General features: G+C 50.7%; 1 protein-coding gene and 1 non-coding gene across 3 annotated transcripts in view; both read left to right on the forward strand.

Annotated features, from left to right (window-relative positions):
• The first annotated feature begins 8,341 nt into the window (after positions 1–8,341).
• TP63 (tumor protein p63) overlaps positions 8,342–23,707 on the forward strand; it is a 221,674-nt gene continuing 206,308 nt past the window's right edge. For both annotated transcript variants that reach the window (XM_060242855.1, XM_060242857.1), the window contains exons 1-2: positions 8,342–8,465; positions 11,475–11,607. In XM_060242855.1, the coding sequence (XP_060098838.1) occupies positions 8,392–8,465; positions 11,475–11,607 (207 nt within the window). In that variant the 5' untranslated portion in view covers positions 8,342–8,391. The remainder of the gene's footprint in view (positions 8,466–11,474; positions 11,608–23,707) is intronic.
• Positions 22,354–22,426, forward strand: TRNAS-GCU (transfer RNA serine (anticodon GCU)). Its single transcript has one exon. It is a non-coding gene; the product is annotated as a tRNA-Ser (tRNA).

Below are 23,707 nucleotides of genomic sequence, written 5' to 3' on the forward strand. Positions count from 1 at the left end.
GGATGTCGCTTCCGCTTGTGGAAGCGGGTTGCGGCTGTGAAAGGGGTTGCGGGAAGGGCCGGCTTTGTTTGGGGTGTGTGTGTGTGGGTGTGTGTGTGTGTTTAGCCCTTCTTCGGTTCCGGGCCCTCTTGCAAACCTTCCAGGCTGTAGGCCCCACAGATCCTCGGTTGGAAACCGTGGGGAGATTTAGAAAAAAATGGAGCTGGAAGGGAACCTCCAAGGGTCATCTAGTCCAGCCCCCCCTCCCCCGCACAATGCAGGGAATTCACAGCTGCCTCCCCGCCCCACTCCCCCAGTGACCCCCTGCTCTGTGCCTAGGCGATAAGATGAAGAAGAAGATATTGGATTTATATCCCGCCCTCCACTCCGAAGAGTCTCAGAGCGGCTCACAATCTCCTTTCCCTTCCTCCCCCACAACAGACACCCTGTGAGGTGGGTGGGGCTGGAGAGGGCTCTCCCAGCAGCTGCCCTTTCAAGGACAACCTCTGCCAGAGCTATGGCTGACCCAAGGCCATGCTAGCAGGTGCAAGTGGAGGAGTGGGGAATCAAACCCGGTTCTCCCAGATAAGAGTCCGCGCACCTAACCACTACACCAAACCGGCTCTCTAATTTTACTAGCCCAAAGCAGATAAATTAATTTTACTAGCCTGAAGCAGTTCGACTCCTTGGGGGGGGGGGGAAGAGCACGTCTGAAAGGAGACGGTTCAGAAATGTTGGCTGTGTGTTGGACTTGTTCAGACATGCCTGTTCACCTGTTTTGTGGTTAGAGCCGCCAGGGTTGGTTTATTTGCACGTGTGAATGTTTAGCAGATTCTTGTTGGCTCTGGTAAGGATTCCCGCCTTCAGCTTGGGACCTCCATATGGTATGTCAATGATTTGGATGAAGGAACAGAGGGAATGCTTATTCAATGTGCAGGTGATACGAAATTGGGAGGGGTTGCAAACACAGAAGAAGACAGAAACAGGATACAGGATGACCTTGACAGGCTGGGAAACTGGGCTAAAATCAATAAAATGAATTTTAATGGGGATAAATGCAAAGTTCTGCATTTAGGTAGGAAAAATCCAATGCATGGTTATAGGATGGGGGAGACGTCTTAGCAGTAGTATGTGCAAAAAGGATCTAGGGGTCTCAGTGGATCATACGCTGAACATGAGTCAACAGTGTGATGCGGCGGCTAAAAAGGCAAATGCAATTTTGGGCTGTATCGACAGAAGACTCGTGTCCAGATCATGTGATGTGATGGTATCGCTTTACTCTGCTCTGGTAAGACCTCACCTGGAGTCTTGTGTTCAGTTTTGGGCATCACATTTTAAGAAGGATAGAGACAAGCTGGAAGGGGTCCAAGGAGGGTGACGAAGATGGTGAGGGGTCTGGAGACCAAGTCCTATGAGGAGGAAAGGCTGAAGGAGCTGGGGATGTTTAGCCTGGAGAGGAGGCGGCTGAGAGGTGATCTGATCACCATCTTCAAGTCCTTGAAGGGCTGTCCTCTAGAGGATGGGGTGGAATTGTTTTCAGTGTCCCCAGAAGGTAGGATCAGAACCAAGGGGTTGAAATGAAATCAAAAGAGTTTCCAGCTCAACATTAGGAAGAACTTCCTGACTGTTACAGCGATTCCTCAGTGGAACAGGCTTCCTCGGGAGGTGGTGGGCTCTCCTTCCTTGGAGGTTTTGAAACAGAGGCTAGATGGCCATCTGACAGCGATGAAGATCCTGTGAATTTAGGGGGAGGGGTTTGTGGGTTTCCTGCATTGCGGAGGGGGTTGGACTAGAGGTCCCTTCCAACTCTATGATTCTATAATAATGCCACGCAACCCACCCTCCAAAGAGGGGTGCCAACATCCAGGGGAGACCTGGGGATTCCCCAGAATTGCAGCTCAGCTAAAGACTGCAAAGATCAGTCCTCTTGGAGAAAAGGGATGCTTTGGAGGGTGGCCTCTGTGGCCTTGGACCCCATTGAGGTACAATGAAACCGTCATTTGAGAAGTACTTCAGAAAAGTTGTTATAGCATTGGGAAAAGTGCAGAGAAGGGCAACTAGAATGATTAAAGGTTTGGAACACTTTCCCTATGAAGAAAGGTTAAAACGCTTGGGGCTCTTTAGCTTGGAGAAACGTCGACTGCGGGGTGACACGATAGAGGTTGACAAGATTATGCATGGGATAGAGAAGGTAGAGAAAGAAGTACTTTTCTCCCTTTCTCACAGTACGAGAACCCGTGGGCATTCAATGAAATTGCTGAGCAGTTGGGTTAGAACTGATAAAAGGAAGTCCTTCTTCACCCGAAGGGTGATTAACATGTGGAATTCATTGCCACAGGAGGTGGCGGTGGCTGCAAGCATAGCCAGCTTCAAGAGGGGATTGGATGAACATATGGAGCAGAGGTCCATCAGTAGTTATTAGTCAGAGCTTATCCTTGGAACGCTCTGTCTGAAGCAGTGATTGTCTGTGTTCTGGTGCTTGTGGGGGGCACAGTGGAAGGGCTTCTAGCCCCACTGGTGGACCTCTTGATGGCACCTGGGTTTGGGTTTTTTTGGCCACTGTGTGACACAAAGTGTTGCACTGGATGGGCCATTGGCCTGATCCAACATGGCTTCTCTTATGTTCTTCTGTGACACAGAGTGTTGGACTGGATGGGCCATTGGCCTGATCCAACATGGCTTCTCTTATGTTCTTATGTGACGCAGAGTGTTGGACTGGATGGGCCATTGGCCTGATCCAACGTGGCTTCTCTTATGTTCTTATGTGACGCAGAGTGTTGGACTGGATGGGCCATTGGCCTGATCCAACATGGCTTCTCTTATGTTCTTATGTGACACAGAGTGTTGGACTGGATGGGGCATTGGCCTGATCCAACATGGCTTCTCTTATGTTCTTATGTGACACAGAGTGTTGGACTGGATGGGCCATTGGCCTGATCCAACATGGCTTCTCTTCTTATGTGACACAGAGTGTTGGACTGGATGGGCTATTGGCCTGATCCAACAGGGCTTCTCTTATGTTCTTCTATGACAGAGTGTTGGACTGGATGGGCCACTGGCCTGATCCAACATGGCTTCTCTTCTTATGTGACATAGTGTGTTGGACTGGATGGGCCATTGGCCTGATCCAACATGGCTTCTCTTATGTTCTTCTATGACACAGAGTGTTGGACTGGATGGGCCACTGGCCTGATCCAACATGGCTTCTCTTCTTATGTGACACAGAGTGTTGGACTGGAGGGGCCACTGGCCTGATCCAACATGGCTTCTCTTATGTTCTTATGTGACACAGAGTGCTGGACTGGATGGGCCATTGGCCTGATCCAACAGGGCTTCTCTTATGTTCTTCTATGACACAGAGTGTAGGACTGGATGGGCCACTGGCCTGATCCAACATGGCTTCGTTTCTTATGTGACACAGAGTGTTGGACTGGATGGGCCACTGGCCTGATCCAACATGGCTTCTCTTCTTATGTGACACAGAGTGTTGGACTGGATGGGCCATTGGCCTGATCCAACGTGGCTTCTCTTATGTTCTTATGTGACACAGAGTGTTGGACTGGATGGGCCATTGGCCTGATCCAACATGGCTTCTCTTCTGTTCTTATGTGACACAGAGTGTTGGACTGGAGGGGCCATTGGCCTGATCCAACAGGGCTTCTCTTATGTTCTTAAGTGACACAGAGTGTTGGACTGGAGGGGCCATTGGCCTGATCCAGCAGGGCTTCTCTTATGTTCTTAAGTGACACAGAGTGTTGGACTGGAGGGGCCATTGGCCTGATCCAACAGGGCTTCTCTTATGTTCTTAAGTGACACAGAGTGTTGGACTGGATGGGCCATTGGCCTGATCCAACATGGCTTCTCTTCTGTTCTTATGTGACACAGAGTGTTGGACTGGAGGGGCCATTGGCCTGATCCAACAGGGCTTCTCTTATGTTCTTATGTGACACAGAGTGTTGGACTGGAGGGGCCATTGGCCTGATCCAACATGGCTTCTCTTATGTTCTTAAGTACGTTGTAAAGAAATGGGCGTATGCAAGAGATGGTCTGTGTGAGATTGCAAGTTGAATTTCTCAGTTTATGAAAAAGTTGTATGCAGTGAAACGTGCATCTCAAGCTGGCGATCACCTGAAGGTCAACTATCCTTTGGAGCCGAGTCTGCGGATAGACTTCATGTTGGAAAAGTATCTGGAAGTTCTTACAATTCATTGATGTGCATTGATGTGCAAGAAGTGAAATCGATGTGTTCTCTATGGGACTTTTCAAACATTTTTGTTATTGTGATACAGACTTACGGATGCTTGTTGGCTCCTCAGAGTTTCTAAATATTTCTGTATTAAAATGGAAGGGTCATTGTTGTTTGTTTTGGTTTTGGTTTTGCTGGTTCCTGCTGTGCCTTCACTGTTTCCTTGAGAGAACTTGTGGCTGATCCAAGCTCACATTTAGTTATTTATTGCCACAATTTTATAGGCCGCCCTTTCCCATAGCGGGCTCAGGGTGGCTTCCGACACAATAAAACAATCAAAAACAATTTAGAGCAATAAAAACAGTTAAAACAATTGAAAATTGAAGCAATTAGATCCCCGCTCACATTAAGGCGGCACGGATGATGCGGACAGATCAGTGCAATCAGTGCCGTTTAGATGGTAAGGACATCCGTCCGCCTCACCCATGGGCTTGGCGGAACAGCTCCATCTTACAGGCTGTCCAGATCGTAGTGTCCTCTGGGGCTGATATGGGCACATCAGCAGCTGCAAGTGGAGGAGGGGGGAATCAAACCCGGTTATCCCAGAGAAGAGTCTGCACACTTAACCATTACACCAGACTGGCTCTCAGAGGCTCAGCAGCTCACAATCTCCTTTCCCTTCCTCCCCCACACCACAACACACACCCTGTGAGGTGGGTGGGACTGACAGAGCTCTCACAGCAGCTGCCCTTTCAAGGACAACTCCTAAGAGAGCTCTGGCTGACTCAATGCCATTGCAGCTGCAAGTGGAGAAGTGGGGACTCAAACCCGGTTCTCCCGGATAAGAGTCTGCACACTTAACCACTACACCAAACTGGCTCTGAGGAGACAGACACCTTGTGAGGTAGGTGGGGCTGAGAGAGCTCTGACAGAAGCTGCCCTTTCAAGGACAGCTCTGCATGAGCTATGGCTGACCCAAGGCCATTCCAGTAGGTGCAAGTGGAGGAGGGGGGAATCAAACCCGGTTCTCCCAGAGAAGAGTCTGCACGCTTCATCACTACACCAAACTGGCTCTCTATTTGGAAGTGAGCTGTAATTCTGAAAGATCTCCAGGCCGCGCCTGGAGGGTGGCAACCCCACCTACAAAGCAGCTATTGCCTCTCTGTCATCTGGTTGTCAGCTGGAATTGCACGAGATCTCCAGGCCCCACATGAAGGAGAGCAGCTTGAGGTCTTGGACGCACCAAGGGGCTGTGACATTACAAGGCCACCTGCCGTGTTCATGCAGAAAGTTCTTTGGCTACTGAGCAGCTACATTTCCAGCTGCGGGTGCCCTTCTGGACGTGGGGAGAGATGAGAGCTCCTGCTTGCTGTGATGGAAAGTAAAGTTAATTTGTGCATGGGGTCGGAAGCCCGAAAGGACTGGGCTGGTGTCCCAGTCCCAGAAGATGGAGCTGTTTAGAAGATGAAGAAGAAGATATTGGATTTATATCCCGCCCTCCACTCCGTAGAGTCTCAGAGCGGCTCACAACCTCCTTTACCTTCCTCCCCCACAACAGACGCCCTGTGAGGTGGGTGGGGCTGGAGAGGGCCCTCACAGCAGCTGCCCTTTCAAGGACAACCCCTACGGGAGCTATGGCTGACCCAAGGCCATTCCAGCAGGTGCAAGTGGAGGAGTGGGGAATCAAACCCAGTTCTCCCAGATAAGAGTCCGCACACTTCACCACTACACCAAACTGACACACTAGGGTGTGTCGGACTCCCCTCTGGAGATAGATCAAGAATCGATGGGCCACCACCATTGTATTCTGTCTGTAGCAACGGAAAAGAGCAGGAATCCTGGAGCACCTTTAAGATTAGTAAAATTTTTGCCATGGGAGGTGATTTTGTGAGATGTGACCAGAGAGCCAGTATGGCGCAGGCTCTTATCTGGGAGAATCGGGTTTGATTCCCAACTCCTCCACTTGCAGCTGCTGGAATGGCCTTGGGTCAGCTATAGCTCTTGCAGAGTTGTCCTTGAAAGGACAGCTTCTGTCAGAGCTCTCTCAGCCCCACCCGCCTCACAGGGTGTCTGTTGTGGGGGAGGAAGGGAAAGGAGATTGTGAGCCGCTCTGAGATTCTTTGGAGTGGAGGGCGGGATATAAATCCAATATCTTCATCTACCTCACAGGGTGTCTGTTGTGGGGGAGATAAAGGAGATTGTGAGCCGCTCTGAGACTCTTTGGAGTGGAGGGCGGGATATAAATCCAATATCTTCATCTACCTCACAGGGTGTCTGTTGGGGGGGAGGAAGGGAAAGGAGATTGTGAGCTGCTCTGGACTCTTCGAAGTGGAGGGCGGGATATAAATCCAATATCTTCATCTACCTCACAGGGTGTCTGTTGGGGGGGAGGAAGGTAAAGGAGATTGTGAGCCGCTCTGAGACTCTTTGGAGTGGAGGGTGGGATATAAATCCAATATCTTCATCTACCTCACAGGGTGTCTGTTGTGGGGGAGATAAAGGAGATTGTGAGCCGCTCTGAGACTCTTTGGAGTGGAGGGCGGGATATAAATCCAATATCTTCATCTACCTCACAGGGTGTCTGTTGGGGGGGAGGAAGGGAAAGGAGATTGTGAGCTGCTCTGGACTCTTCGAAGTGGAGGGCGGGATATAAATCCAATATCTTCATCTACCTCACAGGGTGTCTGTTGTAGGGGAGAGGAAGGGAAAGGAGATTGTGAGCCGCTCTGAGACTCTTTGGAGTGGAGGGCGGGATATAAATCCAGTATCTTCATCTACCTCACAGGGTGTCTGTTGTGGAGGAGGAAGGGAAAGGAGATTGTGAGCCACTCTGAGACTCTTCGAAGTGGAGGGCGGGATATAAATCCAATATCTTCATCTACCTCACAGGGTGTCTGTTGGGGGGGAGGAAGGGAAAGGAGATTGTGAACCGCTCTGAGACTCTGATTCAGATAGAAGGACGGGATATAAATCTGCAGTCTTCTTCTTCTAAATGTAAGAGCCACACAGAATAAATGTCAGATGTTTGAGAGCCGCAAGACAGGAAAGAAGGCAGGCAAATAGATAGGGAGGGAGTGGTGAAAAGAAAGTTACTTTAATTGTAAATGCACTCCCCAAGCCACCAGCTGGGTTAACTTGGAGAAGTGATTTAAAGCCGGCCAACGGGGCGGTGGGGGCATTGAGAGCCACACAATATGTGTGAAAGAGCCACAGTTTGACCAGCCCTGCTTTAAGGTGTTACCGGACTCTTAAATTTTTCTACTAGACTCCTCTCTCTCTTCTACTCTTCTTCCTCCTCTGTTGGAAGAAGAAGAATATATTGGATTTATATCCCACCCTCCACTCCGTATCTCAAAGCGGCTCACAATCTCCTTTCCCTTCCTCCCCCACAACAGACACCCTGTGAGGTGGATGAGGCTGAGAGGGCTCTCACAGCAGCTGCCCTTTCAAGGACAGAGTCTCCGAGCGGCTCACAATCTCCTTTCCCTTCCTCCCCAACAACAGACACCCTGTGGGGTGGATGGGGCTGAGAGGGCTCTCACAGCAGCTGCCCTTTCAAGGACAACCTCTGCCAGAGCTACGGCTGACCCAAGGCCATTCCAGCAGTTGCAAGTGGAGGAGTGGGGAATCGAACCCGATTCTCCCAGATAAGAGTCCGCACCCTTAACCACTACACCAGATTGGCTCTCACACCAAACGGGACATTTCTTCCCTCTGGTCAGGATTTTTTCCTGACCTCTAGCTATTTTTCACTGTTGTGGCCAAGGCTTGAAATCTCCATAGTCATAGGCAGCTTACATCTGGCTATGCAAGAGGAAAGAGGAGAGCCAGTTTGGTGTAGTGGTTAAGTGTGCGGACTCTTATCTGGGAGAACCGGGTTTGATTCCCCACTCCTCCACTTGCACCTGCTAGCATGGCCTTGGGTCAGCCATAGCTCTGGCAGAGGTTGTCCTTGAAAGGGCAGCTGCTGTGAGAGCCCTCTCCAGCCCCACCCACCCCACAGGGTGTCTGTTATGGGGGAGGAAGGGAAAGGAGATTGTGAGCCGCTCTGAGACTCTTTGGAGTGGAGGGCGGGATATAAATCCAATATCTTCTTCTTCTTCTTCTCTGTTATCTCTTGCCCGTGATCTTCCAGCATAGAACTTTTGTGAAATGTGTTGTTTCTTTGTAGGTTTGTGGATCCTCCCAGCCATTTTTCCTGGGCAGAGAGCTACTGCCGGTCTACCATGTCACAGGGCTCGCAAACCAGGGAATTCCTCAATCCAGAGCTTTTCCAGCACCTTTGGGATATCCTTGAGCAGTAAGTAGAAAGATGCAGTGACTTGAAAGGGGTGGGTGTGTTTGTGTGTGCCTTGGGTAGGATATGCTGTGGGAATAACCTCTTGGCTATGGGTCGCTGACCTTAAGAACATAAGAGAAGCCCTGTTGGATCAGGCCAATGGCCCCTCCAGTCCAACGCTCTGTGTCACACGGTGGCCAATATATGTGTGTGTGTGTGTATATATACACACATATACATACATACACATACATGAACACACGCACACATATATATTGTGGCTAATAGCTACTGATGGACTTCTGCTCCATATTTTTATCCAATCCCCTCTTAAAGCTGGCTATGCTTGTAGCCGCCACCACCTCCTGTGGCAGAGAATTCCACATGTTAATCACCCTTTCGGTGAAGAAGGACTTCCTTTTATCCGTTTTAACCTGACTGCTCAGCAATTTCATGGAGTGCTCACGAGTTCTTGTAGTTTGAGAAAGGGAGAAAAGTACTTCTCTCTCTACTTTCTCCATCCCATGCATAATCTTGTAAACCTCTATCATGTCACCCCGCAGTTGACGTTTCTCCAAGCTAAAGAGTCCCAAGCGTTTCGACCTTTCTTCATAGGGAAAGTGTTCCAAACCTGTAATCATTTTAGTTGCCCTTTTCTGAACTTTTTCCAAGGCTATATCCTTTTTGAGGTGCGGTGACTAGAATTGCACACAGTATTCCAAATGAGACTGCACCATCGATTTATACAAGGGCATTATGATACTGGCTGATTTGTTTTCAGTTCCCTTCCTAATAATTCCCAGTATGGCGTTGGCCTTTTTTATTGCAATCGCACACTGTCTTGACATTTTCAGTGAGTTATCTACCACGACCCCAAGATCTTTCTCTTGGTCAGTCTCTTCCAGTTCACAACCCATCAACTTGTATTTGTAGCTGGGATTTTTGGCCCCAATGTGCATTACTTTGCGCTTGGCTACATTGAACTGCATCTGCCACGTTGACGCCCTCTCACCCAGCCTCAACAGATCCCTTTGGAGTGCCTCACAATCCTCTCTGGTTCTCACCACCCTGAACAATTTAGCGTCATCTGCAAACTTGGCCACTTCACTGCTTACTTCCAACTCCAGATTATTAATGAACAAGTTAAAGAGCATGGGACCCAGTACTGAGCCCTGCAGCACCTTTTAGAAGCTACCTTTGGCATTTGACTAGGGTTGCCAATCCCCAGGTGAAAGCTGTGGATCCCCCAGTTTGGAGGCCCTCCCCCCGCTTCAGAGTCATTAGAAAGCGGGGGAGGGAGAGGGAATATCTGCTGTGCACTCCATTATACCCTATGGATGGGGCTGAGAGGGCTCTCACAGCAGCTGCCCTTTCAAGGACAGAGTCTCCGAGCGGCTCACAATCTCCTTCCCCTTCCTCCCCCAGAACAGACACCCCGTGAGGTAGATGAAGATGTTGGATTTATATCCCGCACTCCACTCCGAAGAGTCTCAGAGAGGCTCACAATCTCCTTTCCCTTCCTCCCTCACAACAGACACCCTGTGAGGTAGATGAAGATATTGGATTTATATCCCGCCCTCCACTCCAAAGAGTCTCAGAGAGGCTCACAATCTCCTTTCCCTCCCTCCCCCACAACAGACACCCTGTGAGGTAGATGAAGATATTGGATTTATATCCCGCCCTCCACTCCGAAGAGTCTCAGAGCGGCTCACAATCTCCTTTCCCTTCCTCCCTCACAACAGACACCCCGTGAGGTAGATGAAGATATTGGATTTATATCCTGCCCTCCACTCCAAAGAGTCTCAGAGCGGCTCACAATCTCCTTTACCTTCCTCCCCCACAACAGACAAGGCCTTATAACAATTGTGTTCTACACCCCTACTTTGGAGAGTGGACTTTCCAGCATCATACCCCATTGAGGTCCCGGTCCTCCCAAAGTTCCATCTCCAAATGTCAGATGTTTGAGAGCCGGTTTGGTGTAGTGGTTAAGCATGCAGACTTTTCTCTGGGAGAACCGGGTTTGATTCCCCACTCCTCCACTTGCGGCTGCTGGAATGGCCTTGGGTCAGCCAGAGCTCTCGCAGGGGTAATCCTTGAAACGGCAGCTGCTGTGAGAGCCCTCACAGCCCCAACCACCTCACAGGGTGTCTGTTGTGGGGGAGGAAGGGAAAGGAGATTGTAGGCTGCTCTGAGCCTCTGTCCTTGAAAGGGCAGCTTCTGGGAGGGCTCTCTCAGCCCCACCCACCTCACAGGGTGTCTGTTGTGGGGGAGAAAGGGAAAGGAGATTGTAGGCTGCTCTGAGCGTCTGTCCTTGAAAGGGCAGCTTCTGGGAGAGCTCTCTCAGCCCCACCCACCTCACAGGGTGTCTTTTGTGGGGAAAAAAGGGAAAGGAGATTGTAGAATGCTCTGAGCCTCTGTCCTTGAAAGGGCAGCTTCTGGGAGAGCCCTCTCTCAACCCCACCCACCTCACAGGGTGTCTGTTGTGGGGGACGAAGGGAAAGGAGATTGTAGACTGCTCTGAGGCTCTGTCCTTGAAAGGGCAGCTTCTGGGAGAGCTCTCTCAGCCCCACCCACCTCACAGGGTGTCTGTTGTGGGGGAGGAAGGGAAAGGAGATTGTAGGCTGCTCTGAGCCTCTGTCCTTGAAAGGGCAGCTTCTGGGAGGGCTCTCTCAGCCCCACCCACCTCACAGGGTGTCTGTTGTGGAGGAGGAAGGGAAAGGAGATTGTAGGCCACTCTGAGACACTGTCCTTGAAAGGGCAGCTTCTGGGAGAGCCCTCTCAGCCCCACCCACCTCACAGGGTGTCTGTTGTAGGGGAGGGAGATAAAGGCGATTGTGAGCCACTCTGAGATTCGTAGTGGAAGGCTGTATATAAATCCAATATCATCAAATCTTCAGGAGCTTCCCAAGCTGGCTGTGGCCACCAAACCCCCCGTCCCCACCCTTCTGCTGGTGGTTGGTGTGTGTGGGGGGGACTGGCAGCCCTACCCCGCAGTGCCAGCCATCACCTCCGTTCTCTCCCCATTTGCAGGCCAATTTGTTCCGTTCAGCCGATTGACCTGAACTTTTTGGACGACCCGACGGAAAATGGGCGTTCTAATAAGATTGAGATCAGCATGGACTGCTTCCGGATGCAAGACGCGGATGTCGGGGACCCGATGTGGGTGAGTGAGGAATGCGCCGCTGCCCCCCGGCGGGCCGAGGACTTGCTTGGGCTTTTTGCAAACGGCGGGGGTATGAAGAAGCAGAAGAAGATATTGGATTTATATCCCGCCCTCCACTCCGAAGAGCCTCAGAGGGGCTCACAATCTCCTTTCCCTTCCTCCCCCACAACAGACACCCCGTGAGGTAGATGAAGATATTGGATTTATATCCCGCCCTCCACTCCGAAGAGCCTCAGAGGGGCTCACAATCTCCTTTCCCTTCCTCCCCCACAACAGACACCCTGTGAGGTAGATGAAGATATTGGATTTATATCCCGCCCTCCACTCCGAAGAGCCTCAGAGGGGCTCACAATCTCCTTTCCCTTCCTCCCCCACAACAGAACCCTGTGAGGTAGATGAAGATATTGGATTTCTATCCCGCCCTCCACTCTGAAGAGTCTCAGAGCGGCTCACAATCTCCTTTCCCTTCCTCCCCCACAACAGACACCCTGTGAGGTAGATGAAGATATTGGATTTATATCCCGCCCTCCACTCCGAAGAGTCTCAGAGCGGCTCACAATCTCCTTTCCCTTCCTCCCCCACAACAGACACCCCGTGAGGTAGATGAAGATATTGGATTTATATCCCGCCCTCCACTCCGAAGAGTCTCAGAGCGGCTCACAATCTCCTTTCCCTTCCTCCCCCACAACAGACACCCCGTGAGGTAGATGAAGATATTGGATTTATATCCCGCCCTCCACTCCGAAGAGCCTCAGAGGGGCTCACAATCTCCTTTCCCTTCCTCCCCCACAACAGACACCCCGTGAGGTAGATGAAGATATTGGATTTATATCCCGCCCTCCACTCCGAAGAGTCTCAGAGCGGCTCACCATCTCCTTTCCCTTCCTCCCCCACAACAGACACCCTGTGAGGTAGATGAAGATATTGGATTTATATCCCGCCCTCCATTCCAAAGAGTCTCAGAGCAGCTCACAATCTCCTTTCCCTTCCTCCCCCACAACAGACACCCTGTGAGGTAGATGAAGATACTGGATTTATATCCCGCCTTCCACTCCGAAGAGTCTCAGAGCGGCTCACAATCTCATTTTCCTTCCTCCCCCACAACAGACACCCTGTGAGGTGGGTGGGGCTGAGAGAGCTCTCCCAGCAGCTGCCCTTTCAAGGACAACTCCTGCCAGAGTTATGGCTGACCCAAGGCCATTCCAGCAGGTACAAGTGGAGGAGCGGGGGATCAAACCCAGTTCTCCTAGATAAGAGTCTGTGCACTTAACCACTACACCAAACTGGCTCTCCAAGGAGGATCCAGTGGTTTTGCTCTGATTCGCAGATGTGGAACTGTGCGGCTGCTCGCCTGCGATCCACTTTTATTTGTTCTTTTATTGGAAAACATTTATTAAGTACCTTTCTGCTTTCCAGAGCTCAGGGCGTCTGGCAATAGAAAAGAAATACAGAAAACAGGGGACATAGAAATACATAAAACCAGAAATTAAAATCACAGTTTAGAACTGCTTTGATGAGACGCAGACCTACATAAAATTGTATTCAGCTGCTGCCTAACGATTGAGAGTTGGGGCTGGGGGGGAGATGTTTGAGAGTCATGAAGAAGACAGTTTAGTTTATTTGATTTATATCGCGTCCTCCCTGCTCAGGACGGCTCACAAGGAAAGAAGGAAATAAATTGAGGGTGGGAGAGGTGGAAATAAAGCAACTTTTAACTTTAAACAGGGCCTTTTTTTTTTTAGCAGTGATGCAATTCTGCCTGGCTTGCCATCAGGGGGTGTGACCTTATATGCAAATGAGCTTATGCTGCTCTTTTTCTACAGCAAACCCGTGTTAACCAATGGTGACATCAGGGGTGTGGCCTAATATGCAGTGAGTTCCCGCTGGGCCTTTTCTATTTAAAAATAAATATGTTAACCAAGCTGCCAGCTAGCTTGGGTAGGAGAAGTTATTTAAAGAGACAAATGCTATCTCCAAGCCAGCCTTTGGGGCAATAGCAGCTTTGAGAGCCGCACAATAGGTGTGGAATTAGCCGCATGTGGCTCCCTAGCTGCAGTTTGGCCACCCGTGTTCTATAATCAGGGGGCTGCCACTGAAAAGTCCCTTTCTCATGTGCCCACCGAAGCCTTTTCCGGGGCCGCTTTCTTAGAATCGCCAGCCTGCCCTGGTGCTGTGAGCAAGTTGCAAGTTCTGCCTTTTGAAGGGGGGCAGGGAGCGGTCCCAGGGAAGGGGACTCTATGCATTATGCATGGGATGGAGAAAGTACAAGAACTCATGCGCATTCAGTGAAATTGCTGAGCAGTCAGGTTAGAACGGATAAAAGGAGGTACTTCTTCACCCAAAGGGTGATTAAAATGTGGAATTCACTGCCACAGGAGGTGGTGGCGGCCACAAGCATGGCCACCTTCAAGAGGGGTTTAGATAAAAATACGGAGCAGAGGTCCATCAGTGGTTAGTAGTCACAGTATATATATATATATAATGTGTGTGTGTGTTTTTGTGTGTTTGTGTGTATGTATATATATATATATATATATATATGTGTGTGTGTGTGTGTACACACAAACATATGTTGGCCACTGTGTGACACAGAGTGTTGGACTGGAGGGGCCACTGGCCTGGTCCAACATGGCTTCTCTTATGTTCTTATGTGACACAGAGTGTTGGACTGGAGCGGCCATTGGCCTGATCCAACAGGGCTTCTCTTATGTTCTTATGTGACACAGAGTGTTGGACTGGTTGGGCCACTGGCCTGATCCAACATGGATTCTCTTATGTTCTTATGTGACACAGAGTGTTGGACTGGATTTGCCATTGGCCTAATTCAACATGGCTTCTCTTATGTTCTTATGTGACCCGGGGTATTGGACTGGATGGGCTACTGGCCTGATTCAACATGGCTTCTCTTATGTTCTTATGTGACACCAAGTGTTGGACTGGAGGGGCCACTGGCCTGATGCAACATGGCTTCCCTTATGTTCTTATGGGAGACAGAGTGTTGGACTGGAGGGGCCACTGGCCTGATCCAACATGGCTTCTCTTATGTTCTTATGTGACACAGAGTGTTGGACTGGAGGGGACACTGGCCTGATCCAACATGGTTCTCTTATGTTCTTATGTGACACAGAGTGTTGGACTGGATGGGCCATTGGCCTGATCCAACATGGCTTCACTTATGTTCTTATGTGACACAGAGTGTTGGACTGGAGGGGACACTGGCCTGATCCAACATGGCTTCTCTTATGTTCTTATGGGACACAGAGTGTTCGACTGGAGGGGCCACTGGCCTGATCCAACATGGCTTCTCTTATGTTCTTATGTGACACAAAGTGTTGGACTGGAGGGGCCATTGGCCTGATCCAACATGGCTTCTTTTATGTTCTTATGTGACACAGAGTGTTGGACTGGAGGGGCAACTGGCCTGATCCAACATGGCTTCTCTTATGTTCTTATGTGACACAGAGTGTTGGACTGGAGGGGCAACTGGCCTGATCCAACATGGCTTTTCTTATGTTCTTATGTGACACAGAGTGTTGGACTGGATGGTCCATTGGCGTGATCCAGCATGGCTTCTCTTATGTTCTTATGTGACACAGAGTGTTTTACTGGATGGGCCATTAGCCTGATCCAACATGGCTTCTCTTATGTTCTTATGTGACACAGAGTGTTGGACTGGAGGGGCCACTGGCCTGATCCAACATGGCTTCTCTTATGTTCTTATATGACACAAACTGTTGGACTGGAGGGGCCAGTGGCCTGATCCAACATGGCTTCTCTTATATTCTTATGTGACACAGAGTGTTGGACTGGAGGGAACACTGGCCTGATCCAACACGGCTTCTCTTATGTTCTTATGTGACACAAAGTGTTGGACTGGAGGGGCCATTGGCCTGATCCAACATGGCTTCTCTTATGTTCTTATGTGACACAGAGTGTAGGACTGGAGGGAACACTGGCCTGATCCAACATGGCTTCTCTTGTGTTCTTATGTGACACAGAGTGTTGGACTGGATGGGCCATTGGCCTGATCCAACATGGCTTCTCTTATGTTCTTATGTGACACAGTGTGTAGGACTGGATGGGCCATTGGCCTGATCCAACATGGCTTCTCTTACGTTCTTATGTGACACAGAATGTTGGACTGGATGGGCCATTGGGCCGATCCAACATGGCTTCTCTTATGTTCTTATGTGACACCGAGTGTAGGACTGGAGGGAACACTGGCCTGATCCAACATGGCTTCTCTTGTGTTCTTATGTGACACAGAGTGTTGGACTGGATGGGCCATTGGCCTGATCCAACATGGCTTCTCTTATGTTCTTATGTGACACACAATGTTGGACTGGATGGGCCATTGGGCCGATCCAACAGGGCTTCTCTTATGTTCTTATGTGACACAGAGTGTAGGACTGGATGGGTCATTGGCCTGATCCAACATGGCTTCTCTTACGTTCTTATGTGACACAGAGTGTTGGACTGGAGGGGCCATTGGCCTCATCCAAGATGGCTTCTCTTATGTTCTTATGAGGTTGTTTGCAAAACTGGGGCTCTCCATCGGCTGCAGCACCCTCCTCCTTTGCAGGTGCTTGCTGGGCTGCCGGCAGTGGCTTTCCTGCGTGTCTTCAAAGGTGTGCTGCGGGCTGCCTGCCTGCCGCTGGGTTTCTAGAGCCAAGGAGGAGCAGGGGGGCTTGCCCGGGAGGCAGGCCACGCCTTTTGTCATGCAATTCAGTGCAATTCTGGCGTGTGGCTCTAATCTGCTGTTGACTCAAGGGCAGCTCTTAAGTGCTCTCTGCCCCTACGTTCCGTGTACAAATATGCCACTCTTCCCCCCCTGGCGGCACTCCCGCAAACGCGCCCCCCCCCCTCTTTCCTTTCAGTCATTCATAAAAGGGTTTTGGCAGGGGCTGAAATATGCTCCTTCGGGGACTCTGTGCAAACAGTAATGTTCCCGGAGCGGGGCCGACCCGTTTGCTTTCTCCCCTTTCTGGTGGATTGTCAAACATCGCTTGACAGGCGGAGGAGCCCGGTGTTTGCTTTGCTTCTTCGGAGGAGGAACAAGGAAACCTGTAGCCTGGGGGAAGGTGTTTTGTTGTAGGGAATCAGAAAGGCCTCCTTGTCTCCTCGGCCCTCCCGCCCCCCTTCTCTCTGCATCGCCCTGGGCTCGGTGTCCGCCTCGCACCTGTCTTCACTCAACCCCCTGGGGTGGCGCTTTAGACACAAGCAGCCTGCCCGACCCGACTTTCTCCTGGGGCGGGTGAAGGGTTGAAGTGGGGGGCAGGTAAACATGAAGGAATGTGGCAGGAGAAGAGGCCACCTTTCTGTCTGGGAGGTTGAGCGCTGGCCTGCCGCAGAGGCCGAGTCCTGCCCTGCTGAGATGTTGTGCATGGTGGCCGGTCCGAAGGGAAGAATTTCTCGGTCTCTGCTTCTGGTGTGTGTCATTCATGTTGGTGGAACACTGGACATAAGAGCATGAGAGAAGCCCTGTCGGATTAGGCCATTGGCCCCTCTAGTCCAACACTCTGTGTCACATAAGAACATAAGAGAAGCCATGTTGGATCAGGCCAGTGGCCCCTCTAGTCCAACGCTCTGTGTCACATAAGAGAAGCCATGTTGGATCAGGCCAATGGCCCCTCCAGTCCAACACTCTGTGTCACATAAGAACATAAGAGAAGCCATGTTGGATCAGGCCAGTGGCCCATCCAGTCCAACACTGTGTCACATAAGAACATAAGAGGAGCCATGTCAGATCAGGCCAATGGCCCATCCAGTCCAACACTCCGTGTCACATAAGAACATAAGAGAAGCCATGTTGGATCAGGCCAATGGCCCCTCCAGTCCAACACTCTGTGTCACATAAGAACATAAGAGAAGCCATGTTGGATCAGGCCAGTGGCCCATCCAGTCCAACACTGTGTCACATAAGAACATAAGAGAAGCCATGCTGGATCAGGCCAATGGCCCATCCAATCCAACACTCTGTGTCACATAAGAACAGAAGAGAAGCCATGTCGGATCAGGCCAGTGGCCCATCCAGTCCAACACTGTGTCACATAAGAACATAAGAGGAGCCATGTCAGATCAGGCCAATGGCCCATCCAGTCCAACACTCCGTGTCACATAAGAACATAAGAGAAGCCATGTTGGATCAGGCCAATGGCCCCTCCAGTCCAACACTCTGTGTCACATAAGAACATAAGAGAAGCCATGTTGGATCAGGCCAGTGGCCCATCCAGTCCAACACTGTGTCACATAAGAACATAAGAGGAGCCATGTCGGATCAGGCCAATGGCCCATCCAATCCAACACTCTGTGTCACATAAGAACAGAAGAGAAGCCATGTCGGATCAGGCCAGTGGCCCATCCAGTCCAACACTCTGTGTCACACAGTGGCCAAAAAAACCCAGGTGCCATCAGGAGGTCCATCAGTGGGGCCAGGACACTAGAAACCCTCCCACTGTTGCCCCCCTCCAAAGCACCAAGAATACGGAGCATCACTGCCCCAGACATAAGAACATAAGAGAAGTCATGTTGGATTAGGCCAGTGGCCCATCAAGTCCAACACTCTTTGTCACACAGTGGCCAAAAAACCTAGGAGGTCCACCAGTAGGGCCAGGACACTAGAAGCCCTCCCGCTGTGCCCCCCAAGCACCCAAGAATACAGAGCATCCCTACCCCAGACAGAGAGTTCCATCTATAAGAACATAAGCGAAGGCATGTTAGAGCAGGCCAATGGCCCATCCAGTCCAACACTCACCTCCTCCCTCCCTCCCTCCTTCCCTACATTTGTACCCCCCCCCCGACAGGCTCAGGGCGGCTAACAACAATTAATGCGACATAGTGTTAAAATTAAATCGCAATAACATCGTTAAAAACGTTTCATGCAATTTTGTACCGTTTAAAAACATTCCGTTCCGTTTCACTTTCATTGCCTAGCTTAACAGAAGAGCCACGTAGAAAAAAACAGCGGTTTATATCAGTCCCAAGACACGAATGCCAGATGTTTTAAGAGCCGGAAGGAAGAGAGGAAATAGGGAGGGAGAGGTGGAAGGAAAGCAGCTTTAACTTTAAATGTATTCTTCAAGCTGCTGGCTGGCTTGACTTGGAGAAGTGATGTAAAGAGACAAACGTCTCCTCCAAGCCAGCCGACGGAGCAGTGGGGGCTTGTGAAAGATGTGTGAAGGAACCATGCAGATATAAGGGGGAGACGGAAGATGGAGTGGTGGGATAGACTGCGCTGTTTCAGATTGCAGGTGAGGGTTGACTTTTCTGCGAAGTTTCCTGTACATGAATAGTAATGATTTTTTATTATTATTTACAGGGACATTTTTACAAAGGGGAGCATTACATGTATGGCTCCCCCCCCCATTTGATTCATCCTGTTTTGTTATCTATTTTATGTGCTTTATTTTTATGCTATCTTTTAAATTTTATTTACTTTATGAGAGCCAGTTTGGTGTCGTGGTGAAAGTGTGGACTCTTATCTGGCAGAACCGGGTTTGATTCCCCACTTCTCCACTCGCAGCTGCTGGAATGGCCTTGGGTCAGCCATAGCTCTGGCAGAGGTCGTCCTTGAAAGGGCAGCTTCTGTCAGAGCTCTCTCAGCCCCACCCACCTCATAGGGTGTCTGTTGTGGGGGGAGAAGATAGGAGATTGTAAGGTGCTCTTGAGTCTCTGATTCAGAGAGAAGGGTGGGGTATAAATCTGCAGACTTCTCTTCTTATCTGGGAGAACTGGGTTTGATTCCAGGCTCCTCCACTTGCAGCTGCTGGAATGGCCTTGGGTCAGCCATAGCTCTGGCAGAGGTTGTCCTTGAAAGGGCAGCTTCTGTCAGAGCTCTCTCGGCCCCACCCACCTCACAGGGTGTCTGTTGTGGCTCTGAGTCTCTGGTTCAGAGGGAAGGGCAGGGTATAAATCTGCAATAATTTTTCTTCTTCCTACAAACACTGCCTTGTCCCCAGGGAGGATACAGAATGGCTTCAGACATTCTCCTCTTCCACCTTTTAAACTCACAACAACCCTGTGAGGTAAAATTCGGCTGCAGGGAAGTGACAGGTCCAAGATCGCCCAGCAGGCTCCCATGGCAGAGTGGGGTTTTGAACCCGGGTCTCCTTGATAATAGCTCAGTACTCTGACCACTACGCAAACTCTGGCTCTCATGCTGAGATTCTGCCGTCTCATTCTCCTGCACGCGTGGGCTTGGTTGGATAGATACACTGACAGAGGGTGGGACTTTGCATTTAGATGACAAGCTTTTTACTTGTGCAGAACACACACACTTGTCTTGTCACTCCTTTGCATGGGGGATTCGGTTAAGGTGTCGCGGGAGTACAGAATATAAACCCTCGATTGGGTAAGAACGTCAGAAGAGCCCTGCTGGATCAGACCAGGGAGGGTCCATCTAGTCCAGCCTCCTGTCTCACACAGGGGTCAGCCAGTTCCTCTGGAGGGCCAACAATAGGGCAGAGGCCGAGGCCTTCCCCTGAGAAGAACATCAGAAGAGCCCTGCTGGATCAGACCAGTGAGGGTCCATCTAGTCCAGCCTCCTGTCTCACACAGTGGCCAACCAGTTCCTCTGGAGGACCAACAACAGGGCACAGAGGCTGAGGCCTTCAGAAGAACATCAGAAGAGCCCTGCTGGGTCAGACCAGTGAGGGTCCATCTAGTCCAGCCTCCTGTCTCACACAGTGGCCAGCCAGTTCCTCTGGAGGGCCAACAACTGGGCATAGAGGCCGAGGCCTTCATAAGAACATCAGAAGAGCCCTGCTGGATCAGACCAGGGAGGGTCCATCTAGTCCAGCCTCCTGTCTCACACAGTGGCCAACCAGTTCCTCTGGAGGGCCAACAACAGGGCAGAGAGGCTGAGGCCTTCCCCTGAGAAGAACATCAGTTTAGTTTAGTTTAATTTATTTGTAATTTGTATCCCGCCCTTCCCACCAGGTGGCTCAGGGCGGCTTACAACATATAAAATCTAACATAAGAATATAAAATTAAGCATAAAAGTTTAAACATTTCACAGTTTACATAGTTAAAATTTAAACATTTCACACAGTAGTATAATTAAAACATTAAAAACATACAGCAATCTTACAAAAACTACACTCAGTTTCAAGTTTCAAGTGCTGGTTAGTTGTTAGCCAGCCGGAAGAGGACTGTCTTACAGGCCCTGCGGAATTGAGCCAGATCCCGCAGGGCCCTTACCTCTTCCGGCAGCTGGTTCCACCAGGAAGGGGCCATTACGGAGAAGGCCCTATCCCTTGTAGATTTCAAACGGGCCTTTGAAGAGCCCTGCTGGGTCAGACCAGTGAGAGTCCATCTAGTCCAGCCTCCTGTCTCACACAGGGGCCAACCAGTTCCTCTGGAGGACCAACAAAAGGGTAGAGAGGCTGAGGTCTTCATAAGAACATCAGAAGAGCCCTGCTGGATCACACCAGTGAGGGTCCATCTAGTCCAGCCTCCTGTCTCACACAGGGGCCAACCAGTTTCTCTGGAGGGCCAACAACAGGGCAGAGAGGCTGAGGTCTTCATAAGAACATCAGAAGAGCCCTGCTGGATCACACCAGTGAGGGTCCATCTAGTCCAGCCTCCTGTCTCACACAGGGGCCAACCAGTTTCTCTGGAGGGCCAACAACAGGGCAGAGAGGCTGAGGTCTTCATAAGAACATCAGAAGAGCCCTGCTGGATCACACCAGTGAGGGTCCATCTAGTCCAGCCTCCTGTCTCACACAGTGGCCAGCCAGTTCCTCTGGAGGGCCAACAACAGGGCAGAGAGTCTGAGGCCTTCCCCTGAGAAGAACATCACAAGAGCCCTGCTGGATCACACCAGCGAGGGTCCATCTAGTCCAGCCTCCTGTCCCACACAGGGGCCAACCAGTTCCTCTGGAGGGCCAACAAAAGGGTAGAGAGGCTGAGGTCTTCATAAGAACATCAGAAGAGCCCTGCTGGATCAGACCAGGGAGGGTCCATCTAGTCCAGCCTCCTGTCTCACACAGTGGCCGACCAGTTCCTCTGGAGGGCCAACAACAGGGCAGAGAGGCTGAGGCCTTCATGAGAACATCAGAAGAGCCCTGCTGGATCAGACCAGTGAAGGTCCATCTAGTCCAGCCTCCTGTCTCTCACAGTGGCCAGCCGGTTCCTCTGGAGGGCCAACAAAAGGGTAGAGAGGCTGAGGCCTTCCCCTGATGTTGCCTCCTGGCCCTGGGGCTTCAGAGGCTTACTGTCTCTGAATGTGGAGGTTTCCCCTCAGCCACCATGGCAGTAACCTCTGACTGACCCGCATCACTTTGCTTTTGCTCTGTGCTGCCTTCGGGCTCTTCCTAGGATCCCTTCGGGATTTGAATTAGAGGAAACGTTCTGCGATGCTTCCTTCTCCGTACGTTTATCGTCCTTCCTCTTTGACAACGCAGAGTGCAACTTGCGGAAACAGCACCGTTTAAAAAATATTAGGAAATAAGGGGACGGCGGCCGAAACCTGAAATCCAAACGAAGGAGCAACAGCCAAAGAAACGAACGGCGGGTGAGGGAGAACGTGGACAGTCGAAAGAAGCCGATTGTGTGTGATTGGGGCTGTAGAAGGCAAGGAGGGGTAGAAGGAACGGGATGTGGAGATTATGACGTCTCTGCAGGTGCCAAATCTTATTACTGAGTAGGCTGCTTCGGGTGGGGAGCGGTCTTCTGAGTGCCTCGTCTAACTGTTACAACAGTTCTTACAAGCAGCCCTGTAAGGTAGGCTGATGTCCTCCCGGGGCGGGAGACAGTGGCTCAGTGGTAGAGCATCTGCTTGCTAAGCAGAAGGTCCCAGGTTCAATCCCCGGCATCTCCAAAAAAGGGTGCAGGCAAATAGGTGTGAAAATCCTCAGCTTGAGACCCTGGAGAGCCATGAATGGGGCTGTGGCTCAGGGGTAGAGCATCTGCTTGGGAAGCAGAAGGTCCCAGGTTCAATCCCCGGCATCTCCAACTAAAAAGGGTCCAGGCAAATAGGTGTGAAAAACCTCAGCTTGAGACCCTGGAGAGCCACTGCCAGTCTGAGAAGACAATACTGACTTTGATGGACCAAGGGTCTGATTCAGTATGGCAGCTTCGTATGCTCATTTGAGAAGGAGGCAGGGGGTTCATGCCTTGCCTAAGAAGGTTGGTTGGTAGAGATGAGGTTTGAACCGAGGACTTTCTGGGTCATCTCCTCGCATGAACTGAAGAGTTGATCTTGGGTACGGTCCTGCACTCCCACACATGCTGAGTAAAGAAGATGATGATGATATTGGATTTATATCCTGCCCTTCACTCTGAGTCCCAGAGCGGTCACAGTCTCCTTTACCTTCCCCCACAACAGCAAACACCCTGTGAGGTAGGTGGGGCTGAGAGAGCTCTCACAGAAGCTGCTCTTTCAAGGACAACTCCCATGAAAACTATGGCTGACCCAAGGCCATTCCAGCAGGTGGAAGCGGAAGAGTGGGGAATCAAACCCCGTTTGCCCAGATAAGAGTCTGCACACTTAACCACTATGCCGAACTGGTGAAGGAGAAGAAAAAGAGGAGGAGGAGAGCAGCTTACAATCTCCTTTATCTTCTCCCACAACAACAAACTCCCTGTGAGGTACGTGGGGCTGAGAGAGATCTCTCGGAAACTGCTCTTTCACGGACAGCTCTGCAAGAGTGCCGGCTGACCCAAGGCCATTCCAGCAGCTGCAAGGGAGGAGTGGGGGATCAAACCCGGTTCTCCCAGATCAGAGTCCGTGCACTTAACCGCTACACATTCAGTGCTTTCAAAGCTCGTAACCACTACACCAAACCACATTCAGTCCGCTTTCTGTGGTCTTTATCAGTGGTTTGCAGGTGGCTTTTACATTTCCGCGCAGTGAAATCCAGCTGCAAAAGTGGTTTGGAAGCACGGTCTTCAGGACACGTGGAAGCATCTTTAGCGGTCTCTCCAGCCTCTTCTCTACTCCCCCTACCCCTTTCTCCCTGCATTCCTGTCCCTTCCGAGATCTGTACAGCACCTTACACAATCCCAAAGGGTGCCAAAGAGCTCTGCTCATGGTCCCCGGCTGCCTTTCCTTGAGGAACTGGCCCTTGGCTTACAAAAAGACCCCAGAAGGCCCTGTGCT

Source organism: Heteronotia binoei, chromosome 6 (assembly GCF_032191835.1).
Source record: "Heteronotia binoei isolate CCM8104 ecotype False Entrance Well chromosome 6, APGP_CSIRO_Hbin_v1, whole genome shotgun sequence".
Lineage (NCBI taxonomy): Eukaryota > Metazoa > Chordata > Lepidosauria > Squamata > Gekkonidae > Heteronotia > Heteronotia binoei.